The sequence below is a fragment of the Gavialis gangeticus genome, unplaced genomic scaffold (assembly GCF_001723915.1).
Source record: "Gavialis gangeticus isolate Ggan-Ray unplaced genomic scaffold, GavGan_comp1, whole genome shotgun sequence".
Lineage (NCBI taxonomy): Eukaryota > Metazoa > Chordata > Crocodylia > Gavialidae > Gavialis > Gavialis gangeticus.
Window position 1 is genome coordinate 59240285 of NW_017729033.1, and position 16669 is coordinate 59256953.

Below are 16669 nucleotides of genomic sequence, written 5' to 3' on the forward strand. Positions count from 1 at the left end.
GTGAATGTGACAGCAAAGACTCCCTCTTATCTCTCCCCCACCCCAACCTCTCCCCCTAGGGATGCAGTTGAGGTGCAGAGTTTACGACAGGAATTAACCAAGTTGCTAAATTTCAAAGACTGGCTCTAGAAGCCAACCTGCATGAATTCAGCAGATATGTTTTAGTTGGTTCTTAAACCTAAATTGTGTTTGAAAATCGAGACTTTGAATGTTTAGAAGCCCAATCAACATGAAAGAACTTTTGTGGTCTGGGTAATAAACAAGTGTCAGAAATTCTAAGATTCTTACGATAGCTTTACAAATTGTCTCTTTAAACTACGTCCCTTCTAGAACTGTGAACTTGTGGTCAAAAACAACTGAAAACAATCAATATTTTTGGTTACTTCCGTCAGTATCTCAGGTGGAGACGGATTTTTTGGCTCATTTCCAAAAGAGGTATGATGCAAGCAGTTAAGGAAAAACTGCTTAACTTCTGTATTTAGGGTATATCCTATTGCATTTTTATTAGGTGAATGGAATTTAGTTTTCCGTTGTTTTAATGACTGATACTTTTTTTTCATGTAGTCTCTTCAGTGCATTCAGGGACACAACTGGTTGAAGGGCTTTAGAGTCATTCTCTCTAAGGCTTAGCTTTCCCAGGAAATTTGAAAACAGATACTTGGCAAACCCACAGACAGGAAAGTGTTTCCTTTGGTTCTCTCTTGGCCTGCCTAGCTTTATTTGTTTGCTTTTAAAATGTAAGGTTTCCAGAGCAGGTACTCTCTCAAAATTTGTCTTGTATGAAGGAAAGTGCATTGACAGTGACTAATAGCTGATAATTAATTATACCAGTCTGCTTTGTTATGGTATGATTGCCCTTTAAATCTTTTAAAGTAATGATAGAATTTACTTTTGGTCTATAAAAATGCTGTAGAGCAGATACTTTGCCACATGGATAATGCTTAGCAGTTGTAGCTTTTGACTGTGCTATACCAGTGTATATGTGTTACACAAAATGTTAATTTTATGGTCCCTGTGGCACAGCTTTTTTGCCTGTAGTTTTTGTGTTGCCTAATTTTGACCCTGGTTTTTGGTGACCTAATATGAAACATTTAAGTTTCGTACCTAAAAGTTTAATCCCCCAAAGTATTGTCTGCTTCCTGGAAATTTTGGCATAGTTGACTTTTTCAAGCTCATACAGAAGGTCAGTAGTAGAGTTTGAAATCGAAACTCCAGTATGACTTCCACCTGGTTTTTATTCACTGGATCTCAGTGACTTAAAACTATGGGGCATTTATGCAGAATTCCAATATCTGAAATCTTTTTGTACATAATGATGTATCGGGGGGGGAAAAAAAGCAATATTTTTGTGTTAGGCCCTTGATCCATATAGCAGCTACTACTATTTTTATATTTAACAGGTGTTTGAAATGGATATTGCCAAGCAGTTGCAAGCTTATGAAGTGGAATACCATGTTCTTCAGGATGAGCTGATAGATTCATCTCTGAATGACAATCAGAGAATGGATAAGTTGGAAAAGGCAAACAGTAACCTGCGGAAACAGAACTTTGATCTCCTGGAGGAGCTACAGGTACAGTTTTTATTTCCTAACTGATAAGCAATTGACATGATGGTTTGTTCAAACTTTCAGAAGAGACCATCATGTTGGAGGTGCATGGGCCACATTCAGATCTTTGATAAGACCTAATTGAGATAAGTAGATATACATCTTCAGTCTTATTACACCAGATGAACCTACCTGTATTTAATCTTCTAATGTTTGTCTGGGGAGGAGATTATAAAAAGTCAATTGGTCACATCAGGTTCTCACCTCATTTAAGAATAATTAGTACCTGGAGAAGGCTAAAAATACATACGGTCTATAATCATTTTGATCACTGCTTCATGACTTTCCCTTCGTGGTATAATATAGGCAGTGTTTCAGAGGTGGTACATGTGCTCTGCAGAAGGGCTGTTCTTCTGAGTATCATCTTTCTTTTTGAGTTGCAAAAACAGTACAGTTTCTGTGAACACAGTTAACATAAACTGAAGTTGGAGGATAGCAATACAATGTAGGTAATGGGCAGTACCTTTTATTTAGATTGTCTTCTCTGCCAATAATGAAGGCGCATATTTGAGAATCTGATGTCACATGGGCAGATGATGGGATACAAGCTTTTCATTTGTCGGTTGTTATTCAAATCTTGCTCAGATTGGTTAGCTGTAACTACTGGGCATGGACTATACACAGAAAGGGCTGTTCTTGGTAGACAGAATTGTCACATGTCCACATGCACTTCCCAGTACTGGTGCACACACAGCCCCATGTGCTCAAGATTGGATACTTTTTGACAACAGTACCCATAAAACACACAAGCATCATGAGAGTTTGTACCATGTGCTCCAGTGGAAACCCCATCGATGTTCTGAGCTTCCAGCTGTGGCCAGGAGCACCCTGCATTCCCACAGCTGAGAGCTCTATCAACTGATCAGGTCTTCTAGCTAGGGGGGAGCTCACTGTGCTGCCTTAGCTGGGACCCTCAATCAGCTGGCTCATATTCCCAGCCTCCAGAGCAAATGGTAGTACCTGACCGTACATGCATGATAAAAAACAGTGACAACGTTATTACCCATATTTTGTGTAATAACTTTGCCACTTATTCCTGGTTTTATCATGCTATTAATTAAATGAACATGTGGCCAGATCACTACTTATGACATGATTAACAAGTTAATCATGTCTTAAGTGTATCATGTTAGGGGCCATAATAGTCAAAAAAAATATTTCTAAATTCCAACCGAAATTTCCTCTGCTGCAGTTTGAGGCTATTGCTCCTACTCCTGTGCCCTACAGCTACATATAAGTCCATCACCATCCTCTTTGTAATTGCCCTTCAGGTATTTGAAGACCGATATCAAATTTTCCCCCCTCTCTGCCCCCTCAGTTCTCTCTTCCCCAGACTAAATTATTTTAGTTCTTTCAGCCTTTCCTCATAAGTCATACTTCCCAGGCTTCTAATCATTTTTGCTCTGGACCCTTTCTAATCTGTCCACATACTTCTCAAAGTGCATGGACCAAAACTGGACACAGTACTCCAGATGAGGCTTCACCCATGCTATATAGTGCAGAAGAATCACTTTCCTTGCTTTGCAGGAGACACTCCTGCTAATACAGTTCAGTATGCTGTTGGATTTTTTTTTCAGCAAGAGCACGCTCTTGGCTGGTATTAGTTTATGGTCCACTGTAACCACCAGGTTCTTTGCAGTATTGCAGTTTAGCTAATCATTCCCAAGTCTAAATTTGTGCATGAAATTATTATGCCCCTAGTTTAGGTCTTTGTACTTGTCCTTGTTGAAATTAATCTGGCTGGTTTGGGACCAGACGGATGTCTAAACTTGACGAGGCCACTGGAAATCCCAGTGGGGAGCAGGAGACGATATATCTGAAGTCCTACCTTGTTGAAGTCCTACTTACCCGGGGTAAATAAGTACCTAAATCAGGGGTGTCAAACTCATTTGGCATTGTGGGCTGGATGAGTGGTGCAAGACTGCTCCATGGGCCAGATGGATGGATTGCCCCTTCCCACACAGAAATGCCAGATCCAGCACGCACTGTGACACAGTGGGAGCCATACCACACATTTTAGGACATTTACATGTTTACAGAAAATGAAGATCATATAGTAGTTATATTTTACATCAGCAACAAAGGACAGGATTTCCGCATGTCAGAAAGCAATCAGACTTTGAGATTCATGCATCAGAATTCACAGATGCACCTCAAGCAGGTTCAAGGAGGTGATACTCCCCCCCTACATGACACTGGTGAGGCTGCAGTTGGAGTGCTGCATCCAGTTCTGGGCGCCGCACTTCAGGATGGATATGGACAACATGGAGAGGGTCCAGTGGAGGGCCACTGGCATGATCAGGGGGCAGCAGGGCAGGCCCTACGAGGAGAGGCTATGAGACCTAAATCTGTTCAGCCTCCACAAGAGAAATCTGAGGGGGGATCTAGTGACCATTTACAAACTAGTCAGGGGGGACCAGCAGGCACTGGGGGAGTCCCTGTTCCCCCGAGCACTACCAGGAGTGACCAGGAATAACGGTCACAAGCTGGCAGAGGGTGGATTTAGGCTAGATATCAGGAAGTGCTACTTCACAGTCAGGGTGGCTAGGATCTGGAACCAACTTCCAAGAGAAGTGGTGCTGGCTTCTACCCTGGGGGTCTTTAAGAGGAGGCGAGATGTACACCTTGCTGGGGTCGTTTGACCCCAGTACTCTTTCCTGCCATGGCAGGGGGTTGGACTCGATCTGCTCAGGTCCCTTCCAACCCTAGAAACTATGAAACTATGACCTCTGCCTCTGCTCTGGAGGTACTGGCCTTCAAGTACAGCGTGGTGAACCCCTTGTGCAGACAGGTGTATTGAATCATGAGCAGGAGGTCCAAGGTTCCATTCGTCAGGATGTTTGCTGCAACAGGGATTGCTCCATGGATACCCACAACAAAGGTGTCAAATTTCTGGAGTCTTCCATCCCAAGTTGTTGCTTCCCTGATTCCATGAACAGTAGGAGGGAGTACTGTATGCCTATCCAATGCGAGATCAGATAAGACTTAGGCCAATGATGTGAGATCTTCTGATCTGCCATGACCAAGACAGTTCTGATTCTTTTACCTGTTACATCCAAGAAATTTACCTTGCTTTTGGAGCGACTGAGCTTGCTCACCCATAGGAAAAGCCAGATGAGAGGACCTCCTTGGCACAAACTGGTTAAATTTCTTCATGTCATGCGAGACACCTGAAGTTCTGCAGTACTGCTGCAGTGCAAAGGGAGGCCAAGATGCACACAGTAGTAGTTGTGGCACATCATTTGGAGGTTTAAGCCGTCTGAATTGGTTTAAACTGGTGCAGCATGTAAAAAAGCTTTCTCTCTGCCTCCAGTGCAGCTGGGCCAGTTTTTCTAATGACTGTAATGAAAAATTCATAAATACTATTGGAGGCAAGAGTTCACCTCCCCTGCTGCAGTAGCAGCCACTTGCCTGAACCACAGAATTCATTTGTTCTTGTCTGCCCACTTGCTGAGTCGCAACAGGAAGGCTTTGCTAGGCCTCGTGACTGGAACACTGTCCTGTGATGTGAGAGGTTAAAGCACAGATCCTGTCAGGAGCCCAAGAGCTTGGGTTTCCCTTGTCCTGGGTTGATGCCTTCACAACACTACCACCACTGTCTCAGTGCAGGGTCAGACAGTTTCTGGTTATGGTGTTTGGCCATCTAATATTTTGGAGGCTTTCCTAGGACTTCTGTGTGGCATAAGTGCTGTTAGAAACCTTTGGGGTGGTATTGAACCACTTCTGAGTATGTGCATTAGGGACAAACTTAGATGCCTAGGGCAAAATATAGTTGTTTAAGGCACTGAGGCAAGACTCAGATCCTTATGTGAGTCGCAGAATGTCATCCAGTGATTACTAGTCACATAAAAAATATAAGTGTCACTTATGGAGAGCAGAATTTGGTTTCACTATTTGCTGGTTTTTGCTTTATTAGAAAATGTGTGTTAAAGTTGACCTGGAACCTTTTAAAAGTAATTTGAAGCCTGGAGGGAGAGAGATGAGCTTTACTATTTATTTTTATTGTTTTTAAGGGAATTCTTGTTTTCTTTTTATTTTGAAGGTGGCAAATGGAAAAATCCAAAACTTAGAAGCTATGGTGGAGAATTTGCTGAACAACGAGGGCAAGTTGAAGCAATCTATTCTTGCTTTAGAGGTGCAGCGTGAAGCTTTGCTGCAGACAGTGAAAGAGTTGCGCAGACAGATAGGCAGTCCAAGTGGAAAGCCTTTACTTACTAGGCAAGATCACATGGATGCCAACTGACAGCTGCAATTGTAATGGAGCAGACAAGTTCAACAAAGACAAAGGGAAAAACTGTTTTGTAATGTCACCATTGGGATTTTATATTCTCTTCTCTGCCTTGTCCAGGCCTTACCATAGCCAAGTGAAAGATGGGAGTGGTGACTGAATAAACATGAGAAACATGTTTCTCAGGGAGAAGGCTCTTGCTTGTTAATTTATAGACACTTGTGGATTATTATGGATTATACAATGCAATATAAGAATGGGCAGGAGAAACTTCTCTTTCACTAAATAACTGTGCACTCATAGGCAATACACTGTAAAGATCTGCAGTCATGGACTCTTCCGTAAGTGCTTATAAACCTAAGTGCTTCATGTCGGTCCCGTGTATTCCATTTTACATTTAAACAACTCCGCGTTAAATAGCATGCACTGTAAACGGCTGAAGAATTACAGCAGTCAGAACTTCTGAACTGACTCTTCTGCCTTATTGGGATTGCAACATTAGTAGTGTTCACAGATAGATTTGTGATCGGACTTGATATACTTCTGAGAGTGTAATCCCCTGCAGCTGGGCTGGTTTCCAATAACCACCTTATTTAGGCCTCTGATAACTGCTTTCTGGTACTTGAAGTGTTAACTTAGTGTTTGCTAGAGAAATTAACTTCATTGTACTTAGCTACAACTAATTGTAGGGTTTCTGCAATCTGTTTTCAGAAACATTGTTTTAATACATTTTTGTTTTAACACCCATTGTTTCGGTACTGTTGATAGACATTATTTGAAAAACTTATTGCTGAAGGCAACCGCATTTTACTTAACAGACAATGCCTGTTAAGTAAATTTTGCTTACACTGACAGTGTCTTGGTGGAGTCTCTCTCTTACAGCATTGTATAGGATTTATCTTCAGACCTTATTAAGTGTTGTTTTTTTTTATTTACTCCTGATCTGCTGTGTGATGCAAGACATCCTTTTGCTGGGAAACTAACACCCACTGATTTTTTTCATTTCATCTGGCACTCTGTACCCACCTGTCCTTTTGTGTGTTAGGACTTTTTTTCCTGAAATGGTGGAGGTATTCCAGAGTTTGATTTTATGCCAGGCATACTTAAATTGCTTCATAAAGGATGTTGTGCTGAAGTTTGAATTTGAACCTCATTTGGTCTCCTTACAATACGTCTTTTAAGTAAGATTACGTGTTCAAAAGCTCTCACTTTTTTCGTTATTACAATGTAAGTAGTTTGGAAGCCAATTAAAGCACTACTGTTTCAACTAAAAGTGCAATAGTATCCAAGAATATTCAGTTTTTTGGTTTCTCAAGAATGAGAGCAAATAGTACCATAAATGTATTTCATCTCTAAACACAGTGTGGTAGATAGCAAAATGCTGGTATAGTAGAGATTTATATTTGAGATATGACTTTCCGAAACTGTCAGTCTCTTTGAAGAAGAGCATATTTTTCTTTAATCCACATTGTGGAAGAAGATTTTTTAAAAATCTTCATGTAAATCTCTGGTGCATCCTGAATGCTATAACATATATAGATCAAGTACTTCTGTGTAAATCAAAGGAAAAATTGCTCTTTTATTTCTAAGTCTTAGATTGTCTTCTGTAATATCTCAGATATGTCTTGTTATCAGAAATCCACTCCATGGTTGTCTAGTATTGAAATGCCATACAAGGCAGATATTACAAATCCATTTACTTCTTAAATTCTGTTCTTAATTGAGAAACTGTACTGAAGCTCATACTTCACATTTTTTAAATCTCTACACCATTGGACCTCTTACTATTTGACTGCTCAACAATGTTGTGTTTGGCCAGCGTGGTGCCATTATTCATACACTGGCTTTTTAAACAGAAAAGCAATAAAAAAATTTATTGAAGCCTGAATTTGTTTGCACATTTATATCTAGGAACAAAAACATAGCTGTCTCCGTAATAGTTCTGAAACTAATAAATTAAGTTTGTCCAATTTCACAGTGTGATTTTTAAATAATTAATGAATATTAAACATCAAACTTTTCTAATTGTGTTAAGAACCTAGTTGAGATCTTAGGATTTGCAGCTGTATAGTTTGGCTAAGACTGTGTATTTTCTGTGCAACTCCAAGGCTGGTGTTTGCTTTGCTCCCAGCACAAACGGCGGGAGAGTCTCTGGGCCAAGGCATTTTTCAAGAATTTGTTTTCCTTTGGACAGTAAGATGCTGAGTGCACCTGGGGACTAAGACAACTCCCAGGGAGTGTAAGTTTGGTTAGTAGGCAGACATTAACTTTCAGCTTCCAGTATTCACATGCTCGTAGCTGTTTCATTCTGCTGAGGTAAAGAGTTTTCTATGGGAAGTCCTGTGCATCTGATTTTGCTAAAGTTGCAAATGGTCTACCTGGCTGAAAAAATTAGCCCAGATTATCCATTGCACAGGACATGTACCTTAAAAGGACAGCTATGTTAAGCTTGCCTACACTGAATATTGCATCTATGGGACCATTTTCTCCCGTTTGCCCTATACAGATTTTCTGTTAGGTGTCTGAGGTTCAAGGGGTTAAGAAGGAAGGGTGTAGATATTGCATACCAGCTTGCCAACCTTTGCAAAGTTAGGCATTTCCATGCAGCAGTAAGACAAAGACTCAAAGTAGTTTTTTACTTTATTTTACTTTGCGCACACTCTTCACATCTCATCTTCAGCTGAGCACTCCCAGTGGACTCTGTCAATGAAGCTCCTGCAGGATCTTTGTTGTTGAAGGAAGAAAGTTCTGAAGAATGCCAGCTGTCCCTCTTCATTAGTTCCTGTCCAGGAAGAAGGAAGATCCATTACATGATTTTAAGAGTTCCTGGAGAGCTGGGAGCAGCTGACATTTCAGATGCTTAGCAAAGAGAAGATGTTATTGGAGATGATTAGGTTACCAATGCAAGTGTGCACTGCTAGCAGGTCAAGGCACCAACCAGAGTAACAACAGACCTGATAGAAGAGAGACTTAAGGGCAAACCTACTGTTAGGCAGCAGTACCTTCAAACAAGCCATGTGCTCTGCATGGGCCCTCTCCCTAACTGAACAGTGTAACCGTGTTCAAGCTTCAGATGTGCTGAATGACAGTGCCAGTTACCTTCCAAGTATGCTAATTAGCATACCCTCCACCATACGAGCATGGTTATACTACCAATTTAAGAGTCAGTCTATGCGGAGCAGCAAAGTCACTGCTGCCTCATTTGTTCAGCTGACTAGGTAAACATGTATGGGACAAGAGCTAGCTCAGCTGTGTGCAACAAGAAAAAGTTTTACTAGCACATGGGTCTTGACTCAAACAGTAAACAACACTCCTTATGCAACTGAGTTCTGACACCAGGTATCTCACCCTGCCAAAGCCTCCTTTTCTTTTTTCAGGTAACGAAACTGGTTGCTATCAGAGTACCACCGTGTTGGATCCTAGTACATACTTTTAAGCTTTGGCTTGTTATCTATTTTTAACAGATCATTCGAACCTGAGAGTGATGATACAGCACTTTTTATTTGAGGAGGACAATGCTTTGCACAAGTGAGCAAGCATAATCGTCTATAGAATGAGGGAGTGAGTTGCAAAGGAGTTGCCTCTTTCCTGCTCCTGGGTTATTGAATTAATTGTAGTGATAAAATATACACTTGTATCAGTTTCTGTATTACTCTCGTATATTTTTAGTACCTAAGGCAAAAACAATAATGGCTTGAAAAGGCCAAGGTTCATCACTGTTGGTGAGGTGTGACACTGTTTCATTCCATGTTGATCAGCCTGATCCACTGAAACTCAGAACAGATCTATGTATTATTGCCTTTTTTATATTATGTTGGTAAATTAATAAGTATTACATAAGATTATGGCCATTAAACTCTGTTGTTTAATTTTACAAGAGGACCCCTCTCAATACTGGATGGAACCTGAGCCTCACTGAAGTCCCCGGGTATTCTGCCATTGAATACAATGGGGCTGGGATTTTCATAACTGATGGTAACAGGGTGATCTGTCCCTTTAAGTGGGAATGGCCAGCCCTTCTGAGAGTGTCCAGCTGTAGAGTATTTGGACAGGTAGGGAGTGTCTTGCTAGGCATTTTAAAAAGCTCCCAGAAGAGTAAGCAAGAGAGGAGGCGGCAAGCTGGGAGCAGGATAGCTTGTTATGGGGAGGGGCAAGGCTGCTCTGCTGGGGCCAGAGCTGAAAGAGTCCCTTCTTAGTACTTGGGACAGGGGAGAAAGGCTTGGTTTTGTTTTTTATTTGCTTAGTTTTTACTTAATTTTTTACTTTATTTGGGAGGACTGGCTGAGGAGCTCCTCAAGGAGCAAAACCCACCTACAGAAGCCAACAGGCTAGGCATCCTACTTACAGGTGTATTTGAAAAACAAGATCTTTAAATGTCTTTGCATTTCTCCTTTCCGTTTACAAATAAACCAGAGTTTACTTTTTCAGTATATTTTCCTAAGCCAAATGGATTTAAAGTGGTATATCCCATCCTTGCTGATAGATAGGAATACCTGTTTCTTCTAGGCACTTCTTATCCATCTTGGATTCATTCCAGCATCTCTTTCACTTGCATCATGGCCAATCCTAGATCCTTTTTTTTTTTCCAAAACTCAAACTTTAATACTCTTCTGCCCCCAATTGTCTGTAGTTTAAACACTTAAAAATTAGATTGCATCTGTGAACTTGCATCAAAACGGGCACAGTCATCATTTATCTATGGAACACCAAGTATTTGGAAGGTGAATTGGGGAGTAAGCTGATTCTCAGGGAGTAGATGTTTCTCTCTTCTCTGTGCTACTATGATTCCTTTAGGTTCAGTTATGTACCTGAAAGATGCTTCAAGAATCCTAAGGCAAGAGCCCAATGGTGGACTATGCTACATTTCCATTGAGGAATCTTATAATGGAACAAATATTACGGTGACTAGATTAAAAAATTAACTTGGAAAATCTAACTCATGTTGGCCAGGTTTTTATTATTAACAGGAAAAATAGAGGGTTCTGTAACAAAGAATTATAGACAGATCTGCTGTTCCTCATCACTGAACTGATTTTGGAGATGAGGATGAATATTTGTATGTCCATATAAAAACATAATTAAATGCATTATGTATGTAGGGGAGACGTGACTCATTTAGTAACAGCTGAGCAATTTTTAATGAGTATTTCCCTATGTTTAAAATAGTTTTTAATGTGGTACTGCAGATACCATCATGTGCTACCTATAACTAAAGGCCTACCACAGTGAGTTGAATACTCTTGGTTCACTTAAATCTGACTAAGGATCATGTTTCTTTATTGAATAATCATGTAATCCTGACTGAGGAGTTCTCATTGGAATAGCTATATTGTCACTTTTTCTCTTCCTGCCTTGATCCCCTTTACAGCATCTTTTGAGTGTCTAGCAACCCAAGGTGCATGTCTGGTGCAAATCATTCAGTAAGGAAGCACTTGCATGACTCATATATAGCTGCATTATCAGGAAACCTATATCCTGAAGTTTCTTCAAATTTAAGTATAGCAATACCTGATTATGATGTCACTGTTCTATAAACAAAGTGACAAGATAGGGTTTTATTGTAGGTTTCAGAATTATTTTGAGATTGGTGGTATAGGAGCTTGACAGAAAATAAATGGTCCAATGTTCAGTGTGCTGGCCTGGGATACCTGAGACTGGGTTCAGTCCCTTGATCTACCACAGGGGCGGGCAATTATTTTGGGCAGAGGGCTGCTTCCTGAGTTTGAGCAAGCTGTCAAGGGCTGCATGGGTAGCCCCACCCCTTGATAGGTGCCCTGACCCCTGGTCACTATCTTGTGACTAGAAGTCCCAGCCCTAGTCCCTGACCTTTGCCACCAGAAGTCCCTCGCCTTCCCCTGGAAGTCCTCCTTTCAGCAAGAGGTTTTGGAATCAGAAAAATACCAAATTATATTCTAAAAGAAAACATTGACAATGTTAATTGGTCCAAAGAAATTATTAATTGCTAGCCATTCACTCCTGCCCTACAATGCAGTAAATCTTGTTTCCCCTTTTTTTTAGAACTTTAGGCCTCAAGCAGAGGGATACAAAAATCCCATTGTCAGCTTTTACTTTAAAAAGAAGCAGGAAGTTCTACAGCTGAAGGAAATTCTAGGACAAAAACTTATGTGAAAAAAGGAGGAAATGAGAGTTTAAGCAGCAAAGAGCTGACATCAGGGATTTACCCAAAAGTCTTTTTGTGACATGTAAGAGACACAGTGAGGGTCCAGCAAATGCCAAGAAATATCTCGTTGCTGCATGGCCTACTCTTGCCAGTTGGGGAAATGGTTAGCCTAGTACTGTAATTCCAGAATAAAGGTTGTAATATACCTCCATTACAAACCTAAAGTTCATTAACAAAGGTGGAAAACCCAAAGTAAATAATTAAAGCATTTTCTCCAGCCCCGAGATTATCTTTGTGGCTCTTTTCTGCACCTTCTCCAACACACTTCTATAAAATATGGACACCAGAACTGTACTCAGTATTTCACTAACGCTCTTGCCAATGCTGTATGTAGACGTAAATTCACCTCCTTTTTTTGAGTGTCTCATTATAACAAATGCTAATCAAGGCATAGTCGCTAACCTTTCTGTGTATGGCCTCTTGAAGTTCAAGAAGCAGGTAAGGCCTCTATGAAGATATCTGTTGGTCTCTCTGGAAGGGAAATGTATTACTCCCTGTAGGGAAATGTATTACTCAGAATTGGTTAATGTCCATTATGTTTCATTTAGTTTGCTGCACAAACTGGGGAGGGATAGATGCTACTTCGCAGGTATAGTCAGGTCACTGGGACTAGTTTAGCATTCAGTGGTATAACTAGGGGGGGTTATAGGGGCAACCCTGGGCACTGACTTGATAGGGAGTGGAGGGGCTGAAAAAAAGTGATGGCTGCTGCATATTAGTAATTGCAGCGGTAACTAGAATTTGTTGCTTCTGCTTGGCCCCAAACACCCAGCCACATCCAGACACTGCTGTTAGGATGATTATTTATTCAAGTCTTGTGAATAGGACCCAAATGTCTCAGCAATGGAAACATTTCAGGGCATTTAATTAATTAAATAACAGACTTCCAAACAGCCAGGACAGGGTAAAGTTGATTGCTGAGTTGGGGAGGAATGAAACAATGCCTATTACATGGCAGAGACAGAAAATGTTTTGGCAAATCAGTGTGATAGCTTCCCAACTAGAGACCTAGATAATTTTTTACCTTATTTTACTTGCTTGCAATTTTTTGTAACCTGTCTCTCTAACCTGAAGAGTTCGTGACCGTTCGATATTGTCATTCCACCAAAGCGGCTCAAGGGATGACAAGATTCACAAACTCCTCCGTGACCGTTTCAGGCTGGACATAAGGAAGAATTTCTTTACTGCCCAAGCCCCCAAGGTTTGGAATAAACTGCTGCCATAAGTGGTTCAAACACCTACTTTGAATGCCTTCAAGAAACATATGGATTTTATCTTGCTGAGATTCTATGATCCCTGCTGACTTCCTGCCCCTGGGGCAGGGGGCTGGACTTGAAGATCTTCCAGCCCTAATGTCTATGAAATCTATGAAACCTGTGATAACTTCCTTTGCTCTGTAACCAACCTCTCTTTGAAAAAAGGACTACAAAGCTTTGTGTGATTAAATTTTCTCAGTTGCAGTATATAGACCTGAGATTCTCAACCAGAATGCCATGAACTCTTTTTAGGGATGCCATACAATATTAGCAAACATCTATATAGGATTTATAAGATATATCCAGAGATTTCAATTAGGAATCCATATATTCAAAAACATTCTGACTTGTGGTCTTTTGGAGTTTTTTCCAACAGAAGAACTGATCTTTTCTTTCTGTAGTCAAAAAATGAGTGAAAACTATGAACACCAGTTTTCAAGGCGTGCCTTGATTCTAAAATGGTTGAGGACCACTCATACAGACCATGTAACCATTGCATTGCAATTATGGAGGTTTGCAAACTGATCACAAAATTCATGCTGTATGCACACTAAGAGCTCATGCTGTATGGATCGTATCTAAGCTCATAACTAAGAGGTTTAGGGACTTTTTGTAACTCAAACCTGACACCCACATCAATGTGCTCTATATATTTCTGAGAAGAAATACTGCTACAGGAAAAATTACCCATCTTTATTTTTTCATGGAAGGGAGAAGTTGCTTTAAGAAACAAAACTCTTTTGGCAGTGCTTTGAGTCTTGTCTTGTTTCATTTTATTCTTTGCTTATTACTTAATATTAAGGGACTAGATAAATTCGCAGTGGGATTTTTGCTACTTATTTTAATAGGAGCAGGATCTGATCCTGGTCCCCACTGGCCCCCAGATGAACTGTCAGCCTATGGGGAAGGGCTGAGGATTTTTTTCTACATTTAAATATAGACTTCAGCTACATTTTCTACATTTAAATATAGACAGAATAGCAATTAGTACTTTATGCCTGTCGGGCAATGCAGAGGCCATGAATGGTTAGCAGAGAATTCCCCTTCTGAGGTGAGAATTCTCTACTACTGTAACTGTGCCACTGCTAGGCCCTGCACTACCACACACTTCATCTCTTTCCTCTCCTTACCTACAAGGAGTATTGGGGAAAGAAGAGGGCAGCACAGAGGAAAGACATGTCAGAGCAGACTGTGACCACCCTTCACTGGCATAAAGAGTTATACCTTCAGTGGAGCCTGCTTCAGCAGCATAGCTTTGAGCCATCTAAAAGTTTCTCTTAAGCATCTTAGGTTTGGTATGGTTAGTCCTTGGAAATCAGGGAGCATGAATGAATGGGCTTTCTGACATACTCCTTTATTTTCACCCTCTTCCACCAAGTGGAGAGCTGGCATAGAAGAGAATCTGACCATATATTCTATGCACATTTCATTCTGTCAGTCAGCAGGATTCTTGTGCCAAAACCATTGCCTTGGCATAAGAGTACTGGCAAAATTATAGTGAGAAATTATCTTTCATCTCAGTCTAATACAGGAGTTTCTTTTGTTTGTTTTCTTGTTTGCAATCTACATTTCAGAGACCAATATAAAGAAACATTATTATAGTCTATTTTGATTTCCTGCATAATAACGAGAATGCCACTTAGGAATTTCTGCACGGGGCACATAACAATTGATTAAGCTACAGCATACCTATCCAGCCTATTGAGACAGATGCTGCTTGTCAGGCACTGCTCTGAAGAGATTATAGTCTAATTTAAGACAAGATAGTATGACAAGCCAAAGAAGGAGTAGGAGGACAAGTTAACAAAAATGAAATTGCAGTTAAGTAGGTAGCTCTTGTACATCTTGAAGGCTTGACATTTTTGAGTTTCCTGACTGAAGTTGTTAAGCCAGTTACAAAAGAAAGCATCTGGCATGGATAACACACTTTAAAAGAGAACTGGTAAACAGACAAACGTCTGTGAAAAACTGGAGGGGGTGCAGAGTGGAGGAGACGGAACTGAAATCCCTGTAGCCAGCAGCTGCTACTGGGCCAGTTAACTGCTGTGCAGCTACCATGTGGCTCTGAGCCCCCTGTGCAGCCTTGGCTTTCACTAGCACCAACCTTCCTACACACGGGAAAACAATTTTTGAAAAGGCAACAAAGTAGCTTCACATGACCAATTAATGAGGCATCAGAGCACCTCCACAGTTAAGGTTACACTGAGATTTGTAACAAAAGTCTTGTTTTTGTATCCCATTACTTGAATTCAGTCTCCATAGTTAACACAATGTCTATTTAGAGGATGCTTGCTTATGGCAAACTTAAATCTATGCAAATAAATATAGCAGAATAAGCAATAAACAATGTTCTTTTCTGAATTGTGTATACATATGGAATTAAAAATAACTATAGAATCCCATAATAGTTCATGTCTAGAAAGTTTCCTATAAAGGTTTTTGAACTACACTGCAAGTTAAAAACCTAAATTTAAAGTGTTCAATTAATCTTAGGCATTGACTTGCAAAATTAGGTCTGTTGATTCCCCACATAAACAGCTATACTGTAAGGTTTGATTTTTCAAGTGTTGAGCTCAGATGTTCTTAATAACTTATTTTAGATGAACATCAGAAATTAACCTTTAGGCGCACCTCTTTTTTTAAATTATTTTAATTATGTTAAATGGATTCATACCTTACAGTGGATTCTCTGTGACTTCAGACATGTGACTTAACCTTTCTGTGCTTTTTGTTTTCCCATTTGCAAGCTGGAGATAGTGGTACTTGCTGTTTGTACAGCTCTTTGAGAAATTTGAATGGAAAGTTATACAATGCATTTCTTTCTTTTCTTTCTTTCTTTCTTTTTTTTTTTTTTTTTTTTTTTTTTTTTGTACAAAAGGTACTTCACTAGTAGATTTACTTCTCCACTAGGTGGTAATCTTGTTGCAGACAGTTTGTGTTGAAAGACTGCTTCTCTGCCACCAACTCCTAAAGGTGTGGTGGTAGTTATGAGGAGGGTTGGTCAGGAAATAATACTTTTCCCATAGAAAGCTTTGACACAAATACTTTTTTTGGTCAACATTTCCATTTAGTCACCAAATTATTTTTGTGAAGAAAAAGATTGATGAAAAAGTTTTGACTATTTCAGTTCATGGGGCAGCTACAGAGGGGAGAGGAGCCAGGTGTCCAAGAAGAGTGGTCGCTCTTTAAGGAGACGATCCTCCAAGCCCAAAGGAAGGTAATCCCAATGAGGATCAAAGGGAGCAGGAGAGCACACAAACCTCCATGGCTCACCAAAAGCATCCGGGAATATCTCCTTGCTAAATAGGAGGCTTACACCCAATGGAAAGAAGGGTTCATCACCAGGGAGGGCTATTCTGCAGTTGCTCGGGGATGTAGGGGGGTAGTTAGGAAGGCC

The 16669-nt window shown here is 40.4% G+C and overlaps 1 protein-coding gene across 7 annotated transcripts in view; it reads left to right on the top strand.

Moving 5' to 3' along the window:
* Positions 1 to 7805, top strand: part of TBC1D1 (TBC1 domain family member 1) — a 219186-nt gene extending 211381 nt beyond the window's left edge. For all 7 annotated transcript variants that reach the window (XM_019526147.1, XM_019526149.1, XM_019526148.1 and 4 more), the window contains 2 exons: positions 1401 to 1571; positions 5650 to 7805. In XM_019526147.1, the coding sequence (XP_019381692.1) occupies positions 1401 to 1571; positions 5650 to 5850 (372 nt within the window). In that variant the 3' untranslated portion in view covers positions 5851 to 7805. The remainder of the gene's footprint in view (positions 1 to 1400; positions 1572 to 5649) is intronic.
* The last annotated feature ends 8864 nt before the right edge of the window (positions 7806 to 16669 follow it).